The following is a 26,606-nucleotide window of genomic DNA, read 5'->3' as shown; positions in this document are numbered from 1 at the left end:
CCCTGTCCACTCGCCCCTATTGACTCCAGTGGCCTGATCCCGTCTTTCCCTGCCCTTTTCCAGTTCTGCTGTCCCCTCTGGAATTCCTGGGGGTGACCATGGGCAGACCTCCGCGGCGGGCCATGGGCCCGGCTCCCCTAACTCGTACGGTCCTCCTTAAGGAGCTTCTCCGGCCCAGAGTAGAGGCGGGTGTTTTGTTCTTATAAGGAGGAAAGTTTCTGTGACATCCAGGAAATGAGTAACTTCGAAGCTCTTTAGCGCCTGGCTGATGGAGGGTAGAAGGCGGGAGCCGGCTGGGGTATCTCCGCCCCCGAACCTCTAATTGTCCAGCGGGACGCTCCGTTGCAAACGCGGCCAAACCGCAGCGTCCGGGTGCTGGGGACTCGCCAGCGCTGCCTCGGCCCGCGTGGTCCTCCCCGCGACGGCGAGTGGGGACGAAGGCGAAACGTAAGTCCGGGCCAGCAGCCGCAAGGCTCTGCGCCCTCCTCGTGGGCTGGAAGGTAGAAGAAGGTGATGGACCGGGAGGTGGGGGGAAGGGGGGAGGCGGTGGGAGCTGCGCCCGAGATGGCGGCCTGGGTCGGGGGCGCAGGGACTGCAAAGGGGAGGAGGGGCCCTCCTCGGGCCCCCAGGTTGGGGTAGACTCTGGAGACGCCGCCGCAGTGCCTGGGCCAAGGTGGGACGCATTGTCGTCTGGCATTCACGCTTGCTCCACGCGCAGCTCGAGCGCCGGCCACGGGCAGCTCCTCTCCAGGGCCCGAAGCTGGGCCACGTCTTTGTTCCTTCTGCCCTGACGATCCGTTACTTTTCACCGGCTGAGCAGAGTACTAGAGCTAGAAGACAGGCCTGGGGTGGGTGGCGGGAGCCCACCGCTTTAGCCAGCACCCTTCCCGCCTTCCTTCCCCTCCGGGAAGAAGGGAAGAGGAATGAAGCTTGTTTATTCTTAAAGTAGTGAAGCTGTGAGGTTGCTGGGGGCGGATAAAGCCCCCGCCGCTTCCGCTTTTGGAACTCTTAGTGGGGGGGACCCCACACTGTACAAAACTTTCTCTTGGGGCTGCAAATAGTCTCTGCCACCTGACCCATAACTCCATCCTGAACCCTTTCCCAGTGTCTCCACCTCTGACTGCCGCTGTAGGCACTCAGAAGCCACAGGGCTGGGCTTCCCATTGGAAGTGCTCCTTCTCTTAAAAAAAAAAAAAAATGCTTATGCCCAGGAAGGAAAAATATTTTACAGATCCTCTCAGTGATGGCACTTTGCTTTTTGTCCCTCTGCCTGGTGGGAGAAGGACACCCCCCCCCTTCAAAACTAGAAGAGCACCAGGTACTGGCAGAGTCTGGCCCCTGGTCTTCTGGATCTCAATCAGTTTCAGAGCTGTATTCAGTTTTCTTGTTCCTCTTTTGGATTTGACCAAGAGCCTTTCCCTTTTAAAATCACTTCTACTTTGGACCAGCTGCCAGGTAATGCTAATCCCTAATGGGTGCCCTGTGCAGTCGCAGGTACAGGTTACTCACAAAATGGCAAGGTAGAATTTCTATCATTCACTTCTATACTGATAACATAATAGGCTGTGCTTGAGTCCTCCTTCCAGCCTATGTGCCTAAGTGGCTTTCAACGTGCCTAAGTGGCTTTCATTGTTTGCTAATTCCCTGTGTCTGCTGCTGCTCCAGGCCATTCTGCCCTCATATTTTCCACTTGTGGGTAACCAGCCGTGAAGTGGTTATACTGACTGCTCTCCCTGGGTGGATGGAAAGGCTTTTGTTCCAAGTGCCATCCTCTAGCTCAGGAATTGTCAAAAGATGCAGCCATTTCAAGCTCTGGCTTTCAGGGAGCAAGATTCTGAAACTTTAACCTGATGCCATCATCCCAGAACTTGTCACCTTACCAAGAAACATACTCTCAGCTTCTGCAGCACCCATGAGGAAAACAAAGTGGAGGATGTGTGAGTGAACTTTTTATCTGAAGGCAAGTTTGGGGAGGAACTTCTGGGTAGAGACTTCTGACAAAACTGCCCACCTGAGAAGGTACTGTCTGGGAAGAACCTGGTGGTTTTTTTCACTCTCGAACTCCCTGGGGTCAATAAAGAGAAAGAAGGTGGGGGAGTTTGTCTGATGCAGAGGATACGAGTCTTGGTGGGAGGCAGTGACAAGCATGCCGGGCACAGAGCCCAGGAAGAGTAGCGTTGGACCACTGGAGTGCAGAACCCCCTTCTTAATGTCTCTTCTTTTGAGGGACAACACTGCCAAATGGGAATGTGTCCAGAGGGGAGGAGGGAAATGGTGTGGAGGTTTTGGAAAGTGTGCTTTTGGGGGAGAAGGGAATGAACGGGCGATATTTCCCCTAAGGATGTGAGGCAATGCTTTTCTCAAGCTTTGCCACTTGAGAAAAGAAGACTTGTTGTGCCTGGCCTCAGAGACTTACTGGTTAGGAGAAGCAGGGAAATGGGTCTTACTTAGAAGTCAGAAGGAACCTGCCAACTGCTAGAACTCCTCTGTAGATAATGCTCTGCCCATCACTCTGCAGAGACAGGTGGCCATCAACAGTCACCAAGATGAGGGTCCTTTCAGATCAGAGGCCAAGACCCTGTGACTCCATGGCTGGAGCTGAGAGTCTCCTCAGTGGGGGTAAGGTGGTAGTGTTACCGGACAGGGACCTGGCCCTGAGTGGGTCTGCCTGGGGCCAACAGTAGTGTGTGGTTTCTTGCCTTTGGGTAGGAAGGATGTCACAACATGAGACAGGAGGAGAGCCTAGGCTGGGCTACCTTAGCTCACTGGAAGTCAGAGAAAAGGGGACCTTGGGGACAGGTTCAGGGGATAAGCCTGGGACAAGCTGCCAGATGCTCATCGCCTTAGGGTTTAGGAGCCCGGTGCCTGTGGGGGAAGAAGTGGGTAAGGAGAGGGAAAAGGGAATAGCGAAACCTGCTGCCCAGAGGGAGAGAGCTCGCAGTCCATGAGTTCTTTGTCTTAAGACTTTTATCTCTCTTGCAAGTAGGATGTCTTAGGGGAGGTTTCAGGGGAGGGTTTTGGTGGAATATTCATCAGTTCTCCAGGTGTTCTCTTTCAGGGTCATGGGCCCGCTAATAGTCATTTTAGTCATTGTAGTTGGTCCTGGTGTCACCCACCTGGTCTTGCTTCTTTTCATGGCCTGGAGCTGAAATACAACTGAGGCTTAGATGTTATCTCTGGGAGGTGACATTTGGTATCCGGCTTTAAATTGAATGGCCATTATGTTCAACTGTCTCAGTTTCCCTATCCCACTTGCCAAGGAATTTTTCTAGCTTCTTACTATCCTGTCTCAGTAGGGCAACCTGTGGGGCTCTTGGGGAAGGCTCAGAAGTGTCCTAGGTGGGGGCAAGTGCTCCAAGTGCGCTGGGGAGCTGAGGAGCAGGACCGAATGTATGGCTGAGACCAGTCTATCTTGGATTCCCCTCTAGTCCAGTCTTGCTAGGAAGGAGGACAGAGCCATGAGAATACAGAGAGCTGGTAAGAATAACACCTCCAAGGCTGCTGCAGGCCTGTTCCATCCTTTGTCTGAATTAGACTAAGGTGCTCCTTCTAGGCAAGAAGCTAGCACCTTGGTGCCATTTAGAAAAAGGAGTTTCATCTGAGTGGGCACAGCCAAGGCACATAGCTGAGCAAACAGCATGTAAGCTGGATCCATCCTCACCACCACCATCAGCTGGTGTTCTTGAGCAGTATGCCATCTGTATAGCCATACACAGCAGGCTTGATAGCCAACAGTTATTGAGGACTTAACATCTTCTAGGCTTGCCCCCCAGAAACCACATTCCTTATACTAACTCATTAATCTTCACAATAGCCCTATGACGTAAGTACTGTTATCCCCATTTTACAGATGAGGAAACTAAGGCACACTAAATTCAAGTGTTCAGAAACCTGGAAGTTGAATCCCAGCTACTGAGAATTCACAGCACAAGAAGCAAGTTAAGCTGAAAAGTCTAGTTTGCTTGGGGTCCCTCATGAGAAAGAAGAAAGAGCAGTTGCCTCTTTCTTTCTTTGTCAAAGGAAGGAATACCCACTCTCACTCAGCTCAGACTGAGGAAAAGGTAGAAAACTCATCTGAAAGAGAAAGGTACCAAAAGAAAGAGGCAGGCCCGGCCTTGATAGCTGATGGGAGGCCCGGCCCAAGCATCAGATGACTTTCCTTCTCAATAGCTGGGCGGTATGAGGTAGCAAATCCAGTTTTGGGGCCTGGCATGAGGGTGATGAGTAAGTGCCACCTGGGTGTGCCCCTCACCTCGGCAGAGAACTCCCCGAGGAATGGAACAAAGTGGGGAGTGTCTGAACATGCTCTTCTGACACTTCCAATCCCCCACTCCCCATCCATTCACCTGCAAGCACCCCTCCCAAGCTCCCACTTCACAGCTCCATCTCTACAATCACTTACTTTCCATGCTATACATTTCAGCACTTAGTTAGCTGGAGCGGAGCATTTTACTACATACATACATAGAGACAGACAGGCAGCATTTAAGACAAACTAGGCTTCTCAGGAATTCTCTATGCCTTAATGTCTCCTGGAAAGGGCTGGCTGGTGCCCAGCAGATTTCCCAGGCACATGGGGTTGGATTTGCATAAGTTTCACTACTAGACAGGTGGCCTGAATGGGTCACTAGGAAGCCAAGCATGGAAAAAAGGTCCCTAATCCACACGACTGCTTGGGGAAGTGGAAGGGCCAGGACTGGCCACTTACTGCAGACCTTGTGGGCATGGGGGTCAGGCAGTCCTAAGGCAAGTGATGACTCTGGTTCCCTCAGCCACCTGGCCATCCCAGCTGGCCTCTTTTTGAGTTTTAAGGGCTCTCCCTTATCTCTGTCCAGGCCCCCTCAGGGTGGGCTTTGGATGAGGGGAAACTTGGGTTGCATCCTGGCTCCACTGCTCAGTAGTTGGGTGTTCTCTGTGTTGGGGTAAGCCCCTTGACTTTTCCAAGCCTTGGTTTCATCACCAGTAACATGGGGATAACTCCTCCCAGGGCATGTGTAGAAGGAGCTAAGCACAGTGCCTGGCACCGACCAGCAGTCTGGCTGGCATAAGCTCCTAAAGACAGTAGAGGTCAGTTGAGAATCTACATTCTCTGCCAAATCGTCTGCAAAGGGCAAGGTCGCAGGAACCCAGACTGTCCCACGTGGTGAAAAGGAGATCATCAGTGTGTTCTAACTGAGGCCAGAGCTGCTTGCCCTGACATTTCAGCCGACTTGCGGCCGAGAGGGAAGGACAGGTTTGAGGCTTGGCCTTCCCCAGGCATGCAGAGGGGAGAGAAGGGTGAGAGAGGTTTCTGGGAGAAAAAGAAGGTCATTTGGGAGTTGCCCAAGAAGTTTATGGGATCCTCCTCAGCATTTTGGGACCTGGAGTGTTTTCCCACAGAAAGCACACCCCCCCTCCATTCAGGTGGCCCACCCCATAACATCAGTGGAATGGAAGCATCTTGCAGGTGACATCACTGTTGCCCAAGGCAACACCTCCACCTAAAGGTAGACAGGAACAAGGGCCACGTCAACTGTAAGACACAGGTTGAAGGGAAGGAGCACGGAAGGCAGGACATCCACAGGTGTGTTTCTCAGAGGATGGGCAGGAAGAGGGAGGGGCTGCAGGTCCCAGATCTGGGCTGTAAGCCTGTTGGAGGTTGGTCTTCTGGTCTTGGGTTTGGCCCAAGGGAATACAGAGTGCAGTGCTGACAGTTGTGGTCTTGTTTTGACCTCTGAGCTGTGACGGAGAACATGGGGGTTCTTGCAGCTTCATGGCTCTGGGCCTCCTTTCTCCAGCCTGAATCTGTGAAGTGGGAGGGGGACATCAGAACCATGGCTTCGCTCTCCTTCATCCTCACTCCCAAAAGAAGGTGAGAAACAAGGATGCCCACATCCTTACTATGGGGGGCCTAAGAGAAAACCTTCATTCACTGATTGGGCAAGTATGTGTTGTCAACCTACAACAGGCAAGGCACGATGCTAGGGATTCAGTGGCCGTGTGGAGCTTTGTGAGCAAATGTACACAGAGAGGAGGAATGTCTGGAATCCATGGCCCCAGAAGTCGAAAAACAGAAGCAGGATCTCACCGGTCACCTCCCGCCCAGGTCTAGCATGCCCCATGGAATTCCTGTGGTTCAGTTAGAACTGTGGTATCCCTTCTTCTGCAGTAGTTCAGTCAGGAACCCGGAGGTGTCTGAGATATACCTGAGACTTTGGGAGTGGTATTAGAGAGGACAGTCACGGGTGCCTTCTGTGTCCTGCCAGAGGGATACCCTGGGGACAGACAGTAGTATTGGTAAGGCTGAACTCACTTGGCAGTTGTGAATCTCTTGACTTGGCGACTTGTGGTTTCAGCTATCTCTCATAAGGCGATGGCTCCTGTTCTCCTTACTATAGAAATTCCTAAGCGAGGACTGTTAGATGCCAGCACGGCGAATGAAAATCGCAGGAAAGGAAGAGCTCCTTGCCTTCAAAGAAAGGTAAAAAACTAGTTGATGTGGTAGCTATCTAGAGAGGTTTCAGAACAGGAATCTTCTTGTCTTTCAACTTGAAGGTATTCAGTTAAAGTTTTTGCCTTGTACAACTGGCCGTAACTTCAGGCACTCTAACATAGCTTCCCTGACTTCCAGCATATCAGTGGCTAAAGAAATTACCCTCATTTTTGTATTAATGTAGTTTTTTCAGGGTTATAGGTGAAAATTAGATTATCATTTGCAGAGAATATTATTTGCAAATTGGGCTTAGGAACCTGGTCCTCAGATCACTTGTCATGACCTTTTGCTCATAAAAGTAGAATAGCTTTTTTCAAAAAAAATAAATGGCTTCATCCATTGAGCACCTACTCTGTGTGAGCAAAGCCCCGTCTTAAGGGCTTTACATATATTTATCTCTCTTCTTCATAACGACCCTTTGAGATAGGTATCATTCCAGTTTTGTAGGTGAAGAAACAGTCTCAGAGAGGCCAAGCTATTTGCCCAGAGTCACAGAGCTGAAAACAGCAGAGGCAGGATTCAAACCCAGATCTGTTCCTGCCAGAGCCTTTGACTCTTTCTGCCGCCTCAGGCCTCTGCTGGACAGTCTAGCCGGTGAACTTGAACGTAACCTACAGAATCCCACAAAATCTAAGTGTCAAAGCTGAGAAGGCAACAGACAGACCACCAACTCCAGGTTCCCTCTTGCTGTGATGTGCTCTGTGATATTAACTGATGGAGCTCAGTTGTCCTATCTGTTTAATGGGGACAGTAGCAGCCAGTATCAGATAATATTCAGAGCACTGTGAAACCCTCAGATGGCAATCCCTAGAAAAAATATGAAGCCCACAATTTTCAAATGACTCACTTCCAGGTGGTTAACCCAGTACGACGCTCACTGCCTGGGAGGAGGGCTCCCTTTGAAGCTATCCTGGGCTGCTCCTTCGTCCCTCTGGGCCAGCCCTGCAGTGGGTGCAGGAGAGTCTCCTATCAGCCCAGATCAAACCAAAGGGAGGGCGTTGTCATAATTCTGGCCCCACATGTTGTTGCAAAACCGCGTGCTCATAACAAACCGTTCTCCTGGGAGCCTGTTTCAATAGCTTTCTTAGTAGCGGACAGGGGACCCGCCTGAAGTTCATAAAAGGGTCCTTTGTTTGCTGAGACTTTGTTCCAGAGCCACTGAGGAGACAGGACCACAGTGTGCCTGGGTTAGACAGGCTGGACCAAGAGTGGGGGATGCCTAACATCCCTGTGTGCTGCTGCAGAACGCCCCCAACGCATCCATGCCACTGCCCTGGCGGCCCACCCCAGAGGCACTGCCCAGTGTCAGAGAGCCCTCACTCCCTTTCCCCACTCCTCTGCGGAGAAGGCTTCCCCATCCTGTTGGCCGAAAAGCCATTTCAAATGCCTGGCCACACTCCCAGTATCTCTTCATTAATTCTGAGGCCCTGCTTCATGCCTAAATTTCACCTAAATTGTCACCTGCCTTTCCCTAAACGGTACAGGGGAGGAAAGCCCATAGGTGCCTGTCTAAGGTTTCACAGAAACCAGGTCACTGAGCAGCATCATGGGAAGACTGGAGCCTTGAGAGTTAGAGAGTCCTGGGTTTGAATTCTGGCACTGAGATGTTGGGTGAGTGCCCTCACCTCTCTGTGCCGCAGTTTCCTTATCTGTAAAATGGGGACAGTGCCTCCTACAGAGCTTTATTGTGACATAAAGAATTTTGCACAATGCTTAGATCTCAATAAATATGCTACATTGGTTGCTATACTAAACCCTCCCATGAGTGACAGGGCCACACAGCTTGTCAGGTTTTCTCCAGAAAGGGAGAATTGCCTTTCCCCGTGCCTACGGTTCCACCCCTGCTCCTTCTCTTACCTAAATTGCATCAAACTCTGTAATCCTCCATTTACTGTCCATTTCAAGGAGGTGGGTGTCAGGGGGAGAGGCTGCTGGGAGTGAGATAAACTGACATTGGGGTTCACTCCAGGGTCATTTTCTTGGTCGGTGTTGGTGGTGAGTCAGTCTGCAGTTAGATGGAGGCTGTCCAGACTGTGGTCGGTCTCCAGAGCTGCCTCTGGAAGGGTTTCTGCTCACATTTCCCAAGGCACTTACCACTGTTGGCACTTTGCTTTTTGACCACAGGGTGCCTCCCAGGAAAAGAAAAAAAAGAAAAAACCTTAGAAGTTACTTCATCCAGGACTTCCCACTCTACTCCCATTTCAGGTTCTTATTCCTGGGAGCAAAGGCAATCAAGTTCTTTCCCGGGCCTGACTCCATTCATTCATTTATTCATTCAGCCATCATTCAGGGAGCACCGGCACCTTTAAAGTCGGGCATCAGACCAACACTGGCTGTCCTTCTGGGAGCTCAGAAGGAGAGGGGAAGCTGTCAGTCGATGGTTCCAGACTTGGAGGGGCAGCTAGGAGCTTTGCTGGTGCCCGGCTTCCTGCACTCCCTCTGTGGCAGGCCCTGGGGCCTTTAAAAAAGAACATGGATATTGGGGAAACAGCTTAACCATATCCCCAGACTTCTGGAATTGCTGCAGGAGTGTTGGTAACCCCTATCTTCACCCAGGAGCAGAATTTAACAAATTAAAAGGAGACTTGGCCTTATCACCAGTACCATAGCCAACAGCAACAGCCTTTACAGGGCACTACCACGTGCCTGCTGGGTCATAAATAGCTGCTATTCTCACACAAGCGGGAGGGCCAGGATTCAAACACAGGCCTCTGATCCCAGAATTTGGCCCCTTGGCTACAATAGGGAGGCCTCTACCAAGGGTTAAGCTCTTCTGAGTTGAAGAGTTTTGGGCTATTTTTTCCTGGGTGGCCTTGGGGCAGGAGTATGTGTCCTGGTGAACTTGGCAGTGTGGGCGGCTGCTTGCTGCCTGCCCCACTGTGTACCTGTTGTTGGTTCAAGTGCACCTACTATGGGCCACCTCCGGCAGAAGCCAGGACCAGGCGCGAGTATTGCTAGTCGTCACTTCGTCCCTGTAGCTGGAGAACAATATGGTTGTGAGTCAGTGTTGTTCTGTGAGCGTGACTCCCTGTGGTCATAGATGATTCTGGGGTAATTTTGCTGACTGTAGTTGGCCTCCCAGTTGAGGCCCAGGCTTTTCTTGGAGGCCGAGAACTAGGTTGCTGTGATTGGTGCGGCTGGAGGGCAGGCCGATGCCGGCTCTGTTGTTCAGCCCCAGGGGCCTGCCGTAGAGAACACAGCCGGGAGACCGACCACAAGCTCTTAAGTTTTTTTACGACTGGCTTGGCCTCCCCCTTGCGTTTGTGTCTCTTGCTGTTCCCTTTTATTAAGATGAAAGGAGTTTTAGATCTTTGCAGACACTGAGCGTGAGTATGTATGTTTGTGCATGCACGCCCGTGTGTGCCCATGCGCAGGAGGAGGCCCACAGCAGCTCCCTTCCTCCCCAGCCCAGCTGGGGCCCAGGCATTGTGTCAGGTACCACCCAAGCCACAGGGGACCAGGGTGGGAGAACAGCCCCGGATTTCTCAGTGTGGGGGCCAGAATCCCCCTAAGCCAGGATGTGAGTAAGAGGTGGTAGAGTGGAGAGAGTGGGTAGGGAAACTGGCTTTTCTACGGCCACAGAAAAACCCTGGGGGCCCGTCACCCCGCAATGAGAGGCCAGGGTGTCTTTCTCTTTGTTCCCACTGAGGGATCACAAGGAATGGGCTTGCTGGGTACCAGCATTCTATTTCATTGCATCCATCTCCAGCTCTTCTGTGAGAGGAGGCAGCTGGTATTGGGGGCTTTGGGCTTTGTTTGTGTCCCCTTTGTTGTCCTTTGCTCCACTCACTCTGGTCTCCTCCCCATCAAGCCAGTGTGTTTGCTGGTGTCTGGAACCTGCTTTCTGTCACTGCAGCCTGCCCTCCCTGCCCCACAGAGAAAGTATGGCTGGTTCTGAGCACTCCGTGTTCTGCCTGAGGCTGGCGACAGGGTGTGCAGAGAACACAGCGTGGAGGGAGAGACTGGGCAAGTTTGGGGCGCCCTGGCATGCCTGCCCTAAGATGGGTGTTAACGTCCCCTCCTCCAACCTGCAGACGCTCTTGGGGGTGAGATGGGTCCCACAGAGAGAGGGAAATTGTGAGAAGTACAAGCTGAAGCCAGACCAACGTCTGACAGCATGCGAGGGCTACCTCACCACGGGAAATGGTTAGCACTGTGTTCTGTCGTTAGCACGCCCCTGTGATTTCAGGTCTAGAAATTTGAGATGGGGATCTGGAAGCCAAGGGAGACCCTTCTTAGGAAACGTCCCTTCCTAGAATGAAGCAGTGAAGCAGGCCTTCTTTTGAAAGGGGGTGTGTCCAGCATGCAGGGTGTGAGCATACCGGTGCTTTCCCAGGATCGCATGGATCCCCAGGGTCCTGCGTGTCCTTCCTGCCATGTGCTGGCAGCCCTGCGTTCAGTCTCTGCCAGGCACTCTGGGGAATGGCCAGACAAACAAGCCCTGACCGAGGAAGGCAGTGGTGGGATGAGACCAGAACTCAACAGCTCACTCTGATGAAATGGCAGTGCCTGGAGCCTTAGGCCTGGCCTGGCCTTCAGCTCTTCTGCTCACTTCCTGCTGGCGTGACCTTGTGTGATTGCTCAACCTCAGTGCCTGGGGCTCCTGCCTGGGAAATGGGACCGCAGCACAGGTGAGAGAGAGAGCTAACTAAGAACAAGACACTGCCTGCACTCAAAGTGGCTTCACAAACAGCCCATCTCCCTCCATTTGTTCTTCTGTCCCTTTCAAGGAGAGATTTGTCTCAGGAGTGTGTTGCAGGGGGTAGGGGGGAGCAGTAGGGAGATCAGGAAGGCTCCTGGAAACAGGTTCTGAGATAGGCTTGCTGTGAGTACTGCTGGGTAGGGTTTTGACTGCAGAGGCATGGGGTGTGGACATGGTGCAGGGAATGGTGGGTAGGAGGTGTTCAAGGACAGTGGATAACTTGCAGTGGCTGGGTCAGGCCGGAAGGGAGCCAAGAGGTTCCCTGAAGCTGCCTAGGGCCAGACCATGAAAATCAGGCTTAAAGCCTGTGTGGCATGGAAACAGGAGCCCTCTGAAGTGGGAAGGAAGATCTCCAGAGCCAGGGAGGCTACCTGGGGCGCCTGGGATTAGGGACAGCTCAGAGAAGCTGATTCCAAAGGTGCATGCTGGCTGGGCCAGGGAGCTCCATTAGCATGGAATCCCCAGGCTTTGGTGCAGAGCAGAGGCTGCGGCAGATGTGGCTGGGACGCTGGAGGTGCCCGGAAGAGACCAGAGGGCTAGTGGGGGGCCAGGGTGGGAAATGCAGGGTGCATGGAGCTTTGAGATCCAGTTAGTCTCCTGGGGCTGCTGTAACAAAATCCCACCAACATGGTGTCTGAAAAAGACATAAGCGTATTCTCTTCCAGTTCTGGAGGCCAGATGTCAGATCAAGGCACCTACAGTGCCACACTTGTTCACATGCTCCAAGGAAGGATCCTTTTTGGCCTCGTCCAGCTGCAGGGGTTCCAGGCCTTCCTGGGCTATGGCAGCATCAGTCTTCCATCACCTTCTCCTCTTCCATCACCTTCTCCTCTTGGCCTTCCTTCTCATTTTCTGTCTCTTTATAAGGACACTTATTGAACATAGGGCCCACCTGGGTAATCCAGACTTATCTCAGCTCAAGATCATCCGTTTAATGACATCTGTAAAGACCCTTCCTTCAAATACAGTCACATAGACTTATCTTTTTGAGGACCACCATTCAACCTACTCCAGTGACTGTTGGATTGGAGGGGACCTGAGGAGGAAGCAGGGTGCAGGCCTGGACTCTGGGCTGGCAGGGGAACCCCTTCCTTGTCTCTGTGACTCACAGACCTCCTTGTCATCCCTTAGCCCCTTCCCCTTCCTCAACCTGGCCTAGTCAGTCTGTCAGTCTGTCACTCAGTAAATCTGTCCTGAGACACTGTGGTTTTCCATGATGTCCTGTGGGTCGGGACCCCTGCTGGAGGGGTCAGTGTGGCGGAATAGGAGGACTCTATGTCCTTCCTGGGAGATCGATGGCCTCCCTGCCTCCTACATCCTCCAGGACAGGAAGGATGCGAGCTCTTCCCCCCACACCGGGGAAGTCCAGGTTGCAGTTCTTCCTGTGCCCGGGCTGGCCAGCCACATGACCCCCGTCCAGAGGATGGGGTTGGCATCCTTGTGACTCTCTTTGGAGAGTGGGTCTTGAGGAAACTTAATGCTTGGGCAGGTATGACCGGGTACCCCCTGCAAGTGGCCAGTGCGGCCATGTATGGTGACAGCAGAGCTCCCGTGGTCGCTGCCCTCACAGTGCGTTTCCCCAGGGCTCATCAGCAGGTCTGCCTCGGCTGGGCACGAGGCGGGGTCTCTCCTCTGCTCTTTCATTCTCTCCTGCCTCCCCACCCTCACCGGGGCCCAGGCTTGACCCCTGGGTCCTCCTGAGCTTGGGTCCCTGCTCTGTCAACGGGACTCTGGTTCTTGGGTCCTGGGAACCACACACTCTGGTCTGTTCCTTGCAGGCCCTGGGAAAGACAGGGGAAGGCAGCTGTGGGAGTCCCAGGCACAGGCCTGGCACGCAGTCAGCCCTCATAAATGCTGGTTATGATTATTCTGAGGGTGGCTGCTAGGGCCGACTGGGAAGCACTGGGAGGAGCGCAGTGGCCAGGAGGGTGGCAGATCCGAGGAAGCTGAGCCTGGCTGGAGGCCAAGACTAAGGTCCCACCAGTGCGAGAGGTGGAAGGTGACTGCAGGGATGGGGGACAGGTTGCAAGGATGCTGGGACCCCCCAACTGCACCTTTCTACCCACTTTCTCAATTATTTTTGGGCCTCTTCCTTCCTATTTCTTCACTTCCTCTTTTTGCCTGCCCCTCCCTCTCCTACCAGGGCTTGAGGCCTGCCCAGACCCAGCCCACACCCCCAATGCTGCTCAGCTACTCTCTGCCCCCCCCCAAAATCCCCTCTTCCATCCCTGTTTGGGATGCAAGTGGAAGGAGACCTCAGCCAGAGATGCCCTGGTGGGGCTATATGGCCTTGCCCTTGCCAGTGCGTGGGTCAGCTCTGCAGGGACCACCATTCTGAATGGATGGGAGCCAGTCATGTGGAGTGGCAGTGAGTTCAGTGCTCCTCTTATTGGGCCATCCGTTCGGAGTCTGTCTGTCCACCAGCCCTGACTCAAGCAAAGAGGAAGGAGTTTGTGAAGACATGTCACACCCACAGCCAATCATCTCCTCCCAAATTCTTGATCAGTCAACAACCACTGACGTACTGGGTGCCTGTGGTGTGCCCAGCCCTGAGCCTGGCACCCCGCGGGAGGGAAGGGCACATCAGCTTCTGGGCCTTGCTGGAACTGTGGGTGGGAAGGCAGGGACATGACACAGGTCAAGAGCAGGAAGGTGACCTGACCTGCCGCGGTTCAGAGAAGGCCAAGGTAGACACGCACGAGGGGCAGGCTCTCAGAAGGCCAGTGCCTTGGACTCAGCAGGAAAGCTGGGCTTGCGCCAGCATGGGCCATGGGCTCCGCTAGGCAGGTGCGTGGAACTGGGAATGAGGCAGAGAGTCCAGACCACAAGTGGAGAGCCTCAGCGGGGCCTCAGACACACCACTTCTGGGGCCCCAACTCCAAACCCGGACTCAGGGCCAGCCTCATGCTCTACATTCAACCTGCCCTTTTTCACACTCCCGTGTCTCTAAGTCCTGGGAAGCTGGGGGGCAGCCGGCCTGGATGACTCGGGTGGTCACCACAAACAGTGGTACCAGGGAGGTGCCATCGGGCAGAGGGAGTGGCAGGGCTCACTCATCCCCTGGGGGATGGAGGGAGAGCACACGGAAGGGGACAGATGGCAGACAGGGACTCCTAGAAGCCACCCAGTGGACCTCACTATCAGTCTCTTCATAAGATAGGAATATCTCAACGACCTGATATTCTGAAAATTAAAGGACAAAATACATACGAAGTAGCTTCCCAAAGGTGGGCTGTTGATGGAAACATCGTCACTTTCACTACTTCTGTCTGTGTGGGAATCCCTGAGTGGTCCACAGGGTGCTGATATCCAGCCTTCCTTGACCACCTCTACTTCCACTCCACCCTGCCCTCCCAGTCAAATGCATCTCCTTTTTAGGCCTCAGTTTCCTCATCTGTAAAACGGGCTTAGATTAGCATCAGTAAATTCTGACCCTAACTCTGTGGCTTTATTGCCCCAAAACGACCATGTACCTCATCTGGGACCGCAAAATTCCAGCACGAAGCCAGGTGCGCACAGTAGGGGTTCAGCCCAGACTTAAAACAGTTTGGTCCGCCCTTGGCTTCTTTTTCAGAGGGCCTGAAACCTAAGCAGTGAGAAGATGACTCAAGTCACCCTCTAGGGCAAAAAGTTCCCTCCACTGCCATCAACCCACCTCCTGTGTTGCCTTCCGTCAGAAGACACGTGTGTGGCCCCTTGGGCTCAGAGGGCTACTTTTGCTGTTGTAATTAGCAGAGCTAATTGTACCCGACAGGCTGGGTGTGGGGCAAAGCCTTGGAGATCTCCAAAATCTGGGCTTTGGTGACACTCCGGAGCCCCACCCTCCTCCTCCCTGCAGGCCTTCCCTGATGGGGCAGGGGTGAACTCCAGCGTGAGTGGGCATTAGAACCACCTGGAGGGCTTGTGAACTCGCAGGTGCTGGCCCCAGCCCTGTAATCTGGTCAGCAGGTCTGCTGGTGCACCTGCAAATTTGCATTTCTAACAGGTTCCCAAGTGATGCTGGGGCTGCTGTGCTGGGAACCAGATATTGAGAGCCACTGTCCCAGGGGGATTGCCGGGCTGCCAAGGTCACCCCTGCTGAGGCTACGGTCAGCCAGCCCTGGGTGAGGGTAGGCGGGCCGTGGAGTAGAAGGCACACTGATGAACGCATCGTGGTTGGGCACGGGCTCCCCCTGCTCCAGGTTTGTTGTAGGAATTCTGTCTGGAAGGAGGCAGGGAGGTGGGTTTGGAGCTGAGGGGGTTCACACCCATCTCTTCCCAGCAGGTGGACACAGACACGGAAGGGTCCTCGATGAACAGGAATGAAACTCTGCCTCTGCCTTTCCGTGGCCTGTTGCCCACACACCATCTATGTATGCCCCACGGCTCACTCTGTCCTGTGACGTGGTTGGTGGCTACTTCCTGTGTGGGCTGTGGTGCATCTACTGCAACACCCCTATGGGCCCTGCAACACCCAGCCTGTTCCTTGTGGACAGCAGGTGCTCTGTAAACAGAGCACCGTGGAAAGAACTTGGGCTTTGCAGGTGGATGCAGAGAGAACAGGCTGGATCTCAGCCAGGCTGCGCCTCTTCCAGTCATGTGGCTGGAAAAATATACCTCATCTCTTGGGCTTCGGTTAACCCACCTGTGAATAGGGAAAACCCACCGCTGAGAAAGTTAAAGGGGTCCCTGCGTACAGTGCCCAGCACATCCTAGTGAGGACTTGATGAACAGAAGCGTGTCACTGAGAACTCTTAGTGGCATTCACAGGATTAAGCTGTGGCGGTGCTGTAGGCCTCTGGGGAATGCAGGAGTGAGGGACCCCAAGGAAGGGAGGGGCCCCTTTGGATTTCACCCGCAAGGTCGGGCCAGGCCCAGAGTAGCAGTCTGAGTAACGCAGTGGCTCTGGCCAACCACCTGCAGGCCTCTGCCCTTGTGACCCTGGCCCTTTGCCAAGCTAAGTTTAGCTGTGACCTGCATGGGCTGCCATGCTCCGTGGGCAGGGGCGGGGGTGGAGAGGAACTCAGTAGGCTTCCTGCCGGCTTCCTGGCAAGCAGATAGACACAGCCCTCGGAGTGACCCGGTTTATTTTCAAAGCCAAATCTACCAGCTGGGTATCTCAGATCGCATGTGTGAGGCAGCCTCATAGAGGTGAGAGCTGTTGGCCAAGGCGGAACTGAACATCCTTGAATTGGAGGAAGGGACCCTTTGGGGAGGATGGAGAGAGAGAGAGAGAAAGGGAGCGCGAGAGAGAGCGAGTGTTGGAGAGAGTTTCTGTGAGGGGCTCCCAGCTATCTGTCCAGTCTCCAAAAGTCTTAACTGCCCAGATTCCCTCCTCTCATATTTCTGACCTTGTGGCTCCCAGAGCAGTGTTCCCGGTGACTTGGTTTGCGGCAGGGAGTAGCAGGGGCTTCTAACTCAGTCACGCCCAGCCCATTCCCATCCCTTGGGGTGCCATAGGCAAGGCCATCTGAGCAGAGGTTAACAGGAACAAAATGACCACTGGGATCCCATCTTATCCCCCGAGGACGTTGAAGTTTGAAGTAAGTAGTGAGTCAGCAGGAACTCTACCGCAGGAGAATCCAAGGCTCGGAAGGCTTCTCCCCTTTGCTGGGGGGCAGGGTGGGTGGAATGGTGTGCCAAGGGGCAGCAACACCAACGGAGCATTTGCGCTTCCACAGCACTTTTGAGCGTGTGTTCCTCCACACCCCTGCGACTCAGGCAGGGCTGGTGTGCCTACCAGATAAAAGGCCGAGATGGGGAGGGGCTGGTGTCCTAAGGGGCCGACTCTCTGCCAGGTACTGTGCTAAGCACTTGAGATGGACTATCTCCCACACGAACCCAGCCTCCCAGTGAAGGACGGACTGCTGTTAGCTCCATCACACAAGCAGCGCAGTGACGCCGCAGGACCACTGAGCAAGGAGCAGGCCAGTCTGCTTGTACAGCCCGGGCTCCTTCCGCTGTGCTTCCCTCGCGCTCCTGTCCAGGTCTTGTGTTCATAACCCTGCTCTTTCTTACCGCTGTGACTGTGGGCTGTCTGCATCCTGCCACACCTCCTCGTAGGGGGTCTGTAGGGCCCACTGTGTTGGCCCACTCCATCTGAACCCCTGCAGAAAGGCTCATCTGCTGTGACCAGCTCCCCTTTTATAAGAAAACTTGCTCGGGGGCAAGCATTTTGCAAAGCGCTTTCCATGAATTCTCTCAGTCAAACTTTACCATACAGGTATATAATGAAGAGACTGAGGTTCCGAGAAGTTGAGTGCTTTGTCCAAGGTCACTTAGCTAGTAGGTGCACATGCTGGCTGCTAACCCAGTCTGTCTCCTCCGGAGCCCATCCTGTTACCCCCTCACGCACAGATCAGTTGTCTAGGTGTTTGGAGTTCTGGACCTTGCTGCCCCAGGACAAGGCGGCCCTGACAGCTCTCCACCCTCCTGCAGGCACAGGGAGGACTTTCTAGTCATAGGGCTTGGCGATGGCACCCTCCTCAGTCGGGGCACCCTACCCTGAGCTGGCATGGAGACTACCTGCTGGATTGGGAGTTGCCACGGGCTATTGCTATGACTTGTCAGGGCCTGCTGTGCCTGAGGAGCCCCAAACCCTCAAATTACCCCCTAACTGGCCACTGCCTGGTGTTCTAATAATATTAATACTCCTTTACCTTAAAACTCTGATCCACATTAACCAGCCAGTCTCGTGGCTTTGCCCTGGACCACCCTGGCAAAACCCAGGAGGGCTGACCTGTTTCTGCAATTATCTAACAAGCTGCTCCTTGTCTTGGGTAAGAAGAGCTGGCTAGCTGCCCCCCTACTTTTTTGTCACCCCTAGTCCCCTTCTAGTCTGACTTCCTCCACTTTCTCCTGTCCTCCATTTTCTCCTCAAGTGGAAACAGTTGCTTTCGAATTCACCTATCTCTGAGGTCTGATCATGTCTGCACACTGAATTCTGCTCCCAATGGACCTGCCTCCCCACCAACCTGTTTGGTTCCTGCTGACACATCCAGCTGTGTACAGGGTCGAGTCACATCTGGGCAGCAATCCAGCTCACTTACATCCTGGCACTGCCAGGTAGAAACTGCAGAGGTATCTTAACCTGGTGACAAATGCCTGCTGCTTGGGACCATTAGGACGTGACCCAAAACAGGTGGTTTTCAGGGTGCAAATTCAAGATCAGAGAATGGGCTCTGGCAAAACAAAGAAAACACTCCTATCAGCAGGTGCTGGCCTGTGGGGTGGGGGTGAGAGGAGTCTTCTGTATTCTTTCTTTCCGTTCTGTGCTCTCCTAGCTGAGGTCTCAGGCAGGAAGGATGCAGGGCAAGTGTGGAAAAGGCCCATTGTTACTTCCCAAGGTTTCTGCCAGGGAGTAAAGAAGGCACAACGTAGGGCTTACACTGTAAGACAATGCTTCTCAGACTTTGGTGTGGATGGTATTAAAGTGCAGATTGTGGTTCAATAGGTCTGGGGTGGGACTGAGATCCTGCATTTGTAACAAACTCCCAGAATATATTGCAGCTGCAGAGTGTGATTGACAATAATGGTAAAGGGTTTGCCCTTCCCAAAAAGTCCCTTGAGACCTAAAAATTCATTTATCCTGGAGGAATGGAGTGTCTCACAAGTAAGACGTCACATTTCAAGTTCAGATGACTCGTGGTAGGAAAACCAATGACTGGTTTGTCTACAAGACTGTCCTGGGAAAGACCCAGGAAGTGAATGTCTGAATCTGGGGTCGGGTCTTCCAGATCAGAAGGAAAGGTTTACAGTAAGGGAAGATAAGGACTCAAAACAGCCTCAGAAACATTGCTGTTCAGTGAAAACATGCTGTGCAGTGCCCACTGTGCTGTGTCTGTAGTATGCATGGATCATCGTACCCATCAGTATGAAGACCCCGTGGGCACTATGGCTTCCCTGGTGTGCAGTGAGGAAACTGGGGCTCAGAGGTGTGAACTAGCCTCCCAACATCACACAGCTTAATCAATGACAGGGCTGGCTTTGGAACCCAGCCCTCTTATTCTTAACCACTAGGCTTTACTGCATTGAGCAAAGATGCATTTGCCACACATCATTCACTGCGGGGAGGAGGAGATGGCTTATTCAAGACTTTTTAGGTTTCAAATGATGGAGAAACAACTCAAAGTGATTTCATCATAAAGGAGAATTTATTGATTTATATGACTAAAAAGTCCAGAGATAATGGCTTCAGGCGTAGCTGGATCCAAGCAGTCCACTTTCCTCTACGTTGGTATCTTAGACCTTGCTTTGAGGTAGCTAGAGAACCAACAGCACTTGTAATCCTATTCCTATTGGTCCCAACAAGTCCTACCTCTGTCTCCGATTGGCCCAAATGGAGTCGTGTTCATTCCTGAACCAATCACTGTTGCCTGTTGGGGGGACTAGTCTTGGGCCTAGGTTATATGCTCCCCTGAAGCTGGGGGTGGGCTCATCGCCACCCAAGCCATAAGGACTGGGAGTAGTAAAGGGTTGGTTCCCAGGGAAAGTGGGGTGCTATTGTCAGAAAGGAATGTCTGGGCAGACAGTGAAGGTCCATCAGTTGGGTTGTTCAACCTGGATTGCTGATGTGGGACATCGGAGTTCTTGTTCCCCAGGCTACACTGAAACAGTGAGGAGGTGGTGGTGGGGTGTGGGGAGAACGCTGAGACATTCCCCAGCTCAAAAGGGCAGGGGTTGGTGGGAAGGTCCAGGGAAGCAGTGGCGTTGAGGGAAGCTTGGCGTGACTGTCTGTCTCTCCACGTTCACAGGAGAGCTCCAACCATGGCGCTGGGGCTCTTCCGGGTGTGTCTGGTGGTGGTGACAGCCATCATCAACCACCCGCTGCTGTTCCCACGGGAGAACGCTACGGTCCCCGAGAACGAAGAGGAGATCATCCTCAAGATGCAGGCGCACGAGGAGAAGCTGCAGCTGGAACAGCTGCGCCTGGAGGAGGAGGTGGTGCGGCTGACCGCGGAGAAGGAGGCCCTGGAGCGGGCGGCAGAGGAGGGCCAGCAGCAGATTGAGAGCCGCACCGCCTGGGACCTGTGGAGCACCCTCTGCATGATCCTCTTCCTGGTGATTGAGCTGTGGCGGCAGGACCACCAGGACGGGGTGTCACCCGAGTGCCTGGGCGGGGAGGAGGACGAGCTGCCTGGCCTGGAGGGCACCCCGCTCCGAGGCCTCACGCTGCCCAACAAGGCCACACTGGACCACTTCTATGAGCGCTGCATCCGGGGGGCCACAGCTGATGCGGCCCGCACCCGGGAATTTGTGGAAGGCTTTGTGGATGACTTGCTGGAAGCCCTGAGGAGCCTGTGCAACCGGGACAGGGACATGGAGGTGGAGGACTTCATTGGCGTGGACAGCATGTACGAGAACTGGCAGGTGGACAAGCCACTGCTGTGTCAGCTCTTTGTGCCCTTCACACCCCCTGAGCCCTATCACTTCCACCCGGAGCTCTGGTGCTCCAGCCGCTCGGTGCCCTTAAATCGCCAGGGCTACGGCCAGATCAAGGTGGTCCAGGCTGACAAGGATACGTTGGGCTGTATCTGTGGCAAGACCAAGCTCGGGGAAGACATGCTGTGTCTCCTCCATGGCAAGAACAACTTGGCGCGGCCCAGCAGCGAGGTGGAAGAGCCACTGTGTGCCAGAGGTTCCCCATTCCTAGACACGATGCAGGTCATGAAGTGGTTCCAGCTGGCCCTCACCAGAGCCTGGCACCGCATCGCCCACAAGTACGAGTTCGACCTGGCCTTTGGCCAGCTGGACACCCCAGGGTCCCTCAAGATCAAGTTCCGCTCGGGGAAGTTCATGCCCTTCAACCTGATCCCTGTGATCCAGTGTGATGACTCAGACCTGTACTTTGTCTCCCACCTTCCCAGGGAGCCCTCCAGGGAGACCCCAGCGTCCGGCACCGACTGGCTCCTGTCCTTTGCTGTCTACGAGCGACACTTCCTCAGGATGACATCGAAGGCACTGCCCGAGGGTGCCTGCCACCTCAGCTGCTTGCAGATTGCCTCCTTCCTGCTCTCCAAGCAGAGCCGCCTGACCGGCCCCAGCGGGCTGGGCAACTACCACCTGAAGACGGCGCTGCTGCACCTCCTGCTCTCCCGGCGCGCCACCGACTGGAAGGCCGGGCAGCTTGACGCTCGTCTGCGTGACCTGCTCTGCTTCCTGGAGAAGAGCCTGCTCGAAAAGAAGCTCCATCACTTCTTCATTGGCAACCGCAAGGTGCCCGAGACCGTGGGACTCCCCGAGGCCGTGCGCAGGGCCGAGCCTCTCAACCTCTTCCGGCCCTTCGTCCTGCAGCGAAGCCTCTACCTGAAGACAGTGGACTCCTTCTATGAGATGCTCAAGAACGCCCCGGCGCTCGTTAGCGAGTACTCCCTGCACATCCCCTCAGACCACTCCAGCCTGCCCCCCAAACCTGTTGCCTTGTAGAGCAGCCGGAGCCTCGAGGGCCCACACGCAGGGCATCCCACATGTCCACCCCAAGGGCCTCTGCAGGCCCTGTCCTGAGGGAACCACAGGCCTTTTGGGGAGCCATGGCTGGATTGCCAGAAGCCAGGCCCCATACTGTGGAGGAAACAGAACTCCAAGCTGGAAGCTAGTTGGCTTTCATGCTCTGGGGCTGCCAGGGAAGCTATCATCTGGGTTTGAGGCCTGAGCCTTCGCAGCTTACTTCTGGATCATCACGAATGGCCAAGATGAGGATGGAACACTCTATGAACACTGAGTTGGAGATAAGGCACCATCACCTTGGTGTCATTCTTTTTACATCCCAGATCCAGTCTTTACTTGAATAGCAGCAGAGAATCAAAGGGATGCTGACACGGATCCGTGATAAGACTATACGCCCTTATTTCCAGTAACCCTTGGCCCCAGGCATCTGCAACCAAAGCACTAGTAGGGACAGATGTGGGAATTCACAACCTTCCATGCACAGCCTGCATGGGGGGGGGGGGGGGGAGTCCCACCGTGGCTGCCATTGTTTTGTACTATTTGGAGACAAGGCCCCAAGCGGCTAGTGTCTCTGTTGCACAGAAGTGGGTACTTGGTGGCAGAGAGAGGTTTAAGTTGGCACCTCATTCAGGGTGCGCCCCCTCCTCCCTGCCCCGTTGCCCAGCTTAGTGCTGTGTCCCAATCACCATGGACACCACATACTATGCTGGGTAAAAATTTAGGGGTCCCTCACCCCTCCTTTTTCCCTCTGCAGCAGGTGGGGGAGGGCCGATGCTGAAGGTGGAAGCTGACAGAAAAAGAGGCGCAGGGTGACTGGGATGAAGGGCAGCCTAGCCCCGGGTGCTGGGGTCTGGCCTGCGGTCTGGCCTCTGCTCTCCAGGTCAGAAGGAGCTGCAAAGCTGAGAGGTGAGGAATCCCGCAGCCCCGAGTGCTCTTCAGGGTGCCTGTCCTGGAGCAGGGCGTCCCCGGCAGCCAGAGCGGCTGTGGAAACCCAGCTCCTGTCTGCAGGCCCAAGAACCCCCCAGCTGTTCACTCCAGCGGGGCTCCTCATCACACAGAATGCCCATTCTGGGTGGGCCGTGCTGCTGGCCACACAGAGACTGAAGCCCTAAGAGCCCAACAGAAGTTCAGCTAACTGGGAACACAGACCGCATTGTGGGCACAGCCCCCAGACCTCCGGGAGGCCACCTCGGTACTACTAGGGCTGCGGTCACTCAGCAGGCACCAGAGCCGGTGGTTGGAGCTGGCCTCTGTCTCCAGACCTGGCTCAGAAGGGTTGGGAAGCATTCCTCCTCCACTGTGGCTTCACAGGTCCTTTGGGACTTCCTCTCTTGGCATTGCCTCAGTAACCCTTGCAGAGGGCCAAGGAGGAGGCAAGAGTGAGTGTGCCTTCACCAACACCTGGGTTCTCCCTCCAGGGTGACAGCTGGCCCGGCCTCCCAGACAGCATACCCAGTTCCACGGGGTGTCAGATGCACCGCCAGCTGAGGAAAGGATACTGTCCCCACCCCAGGAGTGCTCCCACCTGGCCTCAAGATGGACAGTTTGCCTAACAGGGTTAATTCAGAGCGGGAGGCTCAGCCACAAGGGGGCATGGAAGCCTGTAGGAAACCTTCCCTTTAAGCTGGAGTTAGTGCTTGGGTCTGCCCCTCCCCAGGCCCACAGGGGCTAGCGTTCCAGGGACCAATCCTGCCCACGTGGTCTCCAGCAATAGCCTCAAGCCCCTCGTTCTGCTGGGTTTTATTTCCAGAATCGGAGTGAATGTCCTTATTTATTATCCCCTGTGCCTTTCCTTTCCCCTCTTCATCTGTATTTTGTTGTGCTCGAAAGAGACCCCAGCAACCAAGAACCAGCCTCCAGAGCCCTAGACCAAGCCTGACTCTCCCTCAGCTTTCCTTTGCTTCCAGGAGAAAGTCCACTGGAAAAAAAATAATACCTTGTTTATACAGAGAGGACAGAACTCAGCGGGAAAATGGGGATATTCTATGCACCAAAGCTGCTTCTGAAGCAGAAAGCAGCAAGGTTCTTGGTGGTTCGTGCTGCCTTATTTATATTAAAGAATTAAATTCTTGCAAAGAGGAGAAAATGGTCACAGTATTTGTTTTTAACTTGTGGAAACCAGTGAGGTTCCGAGGGCAGAGTTGGGAAGGGGGGTGGATTTCCTATTGACGAGCAAAAGCTTTCACTCCTTTTTATCTTAGGCTTTCAGGAAACTTTTATTTTTTTTAAATAAGTGAAATAGGACAATTCTAGCCCATTTCTGCGGAAGCCTGCGGAGTTCCAGAAAGGGCCTTGGAAGGCCACTGCAGGGTGGAGTCCAGCCCAAGACTTTGTCTGACAGAGCTTGATGTGTGCAAAGAAGTGTGAGAGCTGGAAGTAACGGAAGCTTTTGGTTTTCAAGGAGAGAGATTTTCTTAAATGGAAGAGTTTTAGCCCTTTAGGACACTTAGGCCTGTCCACTAAGGACAACTCTGCCATTTTTCTCCTCTTTCTTTCTTCCCCAGGATTCTTGGCTTCGCCCAGCATCTGCTCACTTGCTGAAGCACAGTCCGGGCTGAGAACTGGGGACGAGCACTTTGGTTCCTAATTAAGGTGTCATCAGAAACACCTGAAGAGCTTGGTCAACTGCCCACACCCCACCTTGAACCTACGTGGTGCCCAGACAAGGCTTTATTTCTAAAACTCCCACTAGTGACTGATGACACCCTAGTTGAGGATGGCTTTTCACATCCTTTTAAAGAAAACTCATGGTCTGATTTCCCTGTAGAGCTACTGAAAGACAGATCTGGGAGAAGCCAATGATCCTGCTTGGGATCCATCACCCAAGTGGCATCAGCTACACCACAGCTTCCCACAAGCACCCTCACACTCATACCAGTGATGGGAGAAGCACAGAGGAGGAAGGAGGGAAAAGCTGGGGAGTGCTTTCTTTCTAGCAGGTCATTCATGGTCTACAAGCATTCATTGGGAACCTCACATGCATGAGGCATTATGGGAGCTAGAAAAATAAGTAGGACCAAACCTGTCCCTGGGAAGAACAATAAGGTAGCCTCCCAAATGCTCACCTGTGAAAAGTGCTGTAAGAAAGATGGAAGTGTGCTGCTGGTGGGGTCAGAGGGGAAGCCCAATTAGGGCCTGCCTTTCCAGGTGTGGCCTCGCACTAACCACACTGTTACCACCTGGTGCAGGTTTCTGGGCCTTGCTGCAGACTTCAGTGGAATCAATCGGAGTCTGGCTCAGGAACCTAAACTGCCAAGTTCCCCAGGTGACTCTGAAAGTTCAAGAACCACTGATATCCTAGAGGGATCATGGAAGGCCTCATGGTAGGGGGCTGCCCAATGTAGCTTCTGAAAGATGGGAAGCACTGGTAAGAAAAAGCATTCCAGCCAGAACTATGGAGCAAGGGTGGGAGAGCATAACAGATTTAGGCAACACTGAAGTAGCACCTACTGTGTGCCGGCACACTTCTACGCACCTTTTTATAAAGTCATTTAATTCTTATGTCAACCCTATGATGTGAGTGCTATTATTTTCCAGATGAGGGAACTGAGGCACAGAAGGGTTAAGTGACTTCTCCAAAGTCACAGGGTGGTAAGTCGCAAAGCCAGGATTCATCCCCAGGCAGTGCTGGAATATGCGCTGATATATACTGAGAAATAGCAAATGAGTTTGAAAAATGTTGAGTGGGACTGACCACAGCCTTGAACACTAAGGTGAATTTGAACTTGATAAGTTATTTCATCATAAAATTTAGGCTTAATAAAATGGCAAGCTATTGGCGGTCTTTGAGTGAAAGAGCAACTTGATTTGCCCCAAACTAGGAAGTCCTGACCTATATGCTCAGCACTCTTAAGCTCTGAAGTGCCCTGGGGGTTCATGGCTGGCTTCCAGAGAGGGGTTTGGTGGCAGCTGTGGCAGCAGTCAGTGAATGTCCCAGAAGTCCTAACTGAAGTCACGCTGAAGGCTGTGATTCAGAGCATTCTCATGCTCCGTCCGGTCTCCACCTCATGGGATAGAGCTGGAAGGTTGTTTGGTTTCTCCAGCAGAGAGAGCCAAGAACCACCCAGTGAAGGAAATGTGTGCCTTCAACTCGAACTTGCCTCATCCCCACACACTTCACCCTCTGCCTTGACCCACTCTGCCACCCCGGAGGGGTATCTTTTAGAGTTAAATATTTTCATTGCCAACCAAAGATAGCTTATTTTCCTAACTAGTTTTGTTGTTGTTTGTTTGTTTTAATAAAAATAATAGTCATGAGAAAAAAATTTCAGCCACTGCCAGAAAAATTAAGTAACAGGTAAAAGCTTCCACTCCTGACTTCTCAGTCCATTCCCCAGCAATAACCAGGGTGAAGTTTCTTGTATATACTTCCCAAATTTTTCTGTGTATGTATCACGTGTGTGGATACATCGCTTTTGTCCTTGTTGACAAATTGCATTGTACCATCTAACTTTCCTTGGATGTCTTTTTTGAACATTTCACTGTACCATGTTCTTTAATATAGCTGCTTACTATCTCCCTGTGTGTATGGATTTACCCAACCTCCCCTACTGAGGAACACTTAAGTGTCCTACCCCACCTCCACTTTTTTATCTTTTTGTTTTTGTAAACAACACTGCAGTGAACATGGTGCATTAAAGCCTGTTTAGAGTGACCTTTTCTCTCCTGACAATCGGCACATACTGTACTCAACAACACACTGTCTATGGATCCACCCCCAAGCATCTGAGCATAAAAATAAACTATTGCCCGGGACTTATGCAATCCTCATGACACCAGAGGCAGGAAAAGGCATTTTTAACCAAATACAGCTTGTGTTCCACCCTGGGTCAGGCACTGTGTTAGGAACAGAAGTATAAGACAAGGACTGTGTCCCTAAGCAACTGGGTCTGTTAGGAGGACAAGACCAGTGGCCACAACGTAAGTCAGAACAATGAAGGATGGTGGTAGTTGCAGGTGAAATGGTGTGGCTCTGACCCCGGCATGGCACGTGGGGAACAGAACCCA

General features: G+C 53.3%; 1 protein-coding gene across 2 annotated transcripts; it reads left to right on the top strand.

Annotated features, from left to right (window-relative positions):
- Positions 1-329: 329 nt before the first annotated feature.
- ITPRIP (inositol 1,4,5-trisphosphate receptor interacting protein) lies at positions 330-22,081 on the top strand. 2 transcript variants are annotated; one of them, XM_090279549.1, is made up of 2 exons: positions 330-447; positions 19,907-22,081. In XM_090279549.1, the coding sequence occupies exon 2, from the start codon at positions 19,920-19,922 to the stop codon at positions 21,576-21,578; it is 1,659 nt and encodes a 552-aa protein (XP_090135675.1). In that variant the 5' UTR covers positions 330-447; positions 19,907-19,919; the 3' UTR covers positions 21,579-22,081. The 2 variants fall into 2 exon arrangements, with proteins under 2 accessions (XP_090135675.1, XP_090135674.1); XM_090279548.1 differs by lacking the exon at positions 330-447 and adding an exon at positions 1,759-1,937.
- Positions 22,082-26,606: the final 4,525 nt, after the last annotated feature.

The sequence above is a fragment of the Furipterus horrens genome, unplaced genomic scaffold (genome assembly GCF_987537825.1).
Source record: "Furipterus horrens unplaced genomic scaffold, mFurHor1.1.pri manual_scaffold_5, whole genome shotgun sequence".
Taxonomy (NCBI): Eukaryota; Metazoa; Chordata; class Mammalia; order Chiroptera; family Furipteridae; genus Furipterus; species Furipterus horrens.
This window is presented reverse-complemented; position numbering and strand designations above follow the sequence as displayed.

Bases quoted from the DNA above. Each gene is read 5' to 3' on its own strand.
- ITPRIP (XM_090279549.1), top strand. From the start codon at position 19,920: ATGGCGCTGGGGCTCTTCCGGGTGTGTCTGGTGGTGGTGACAGCCATC.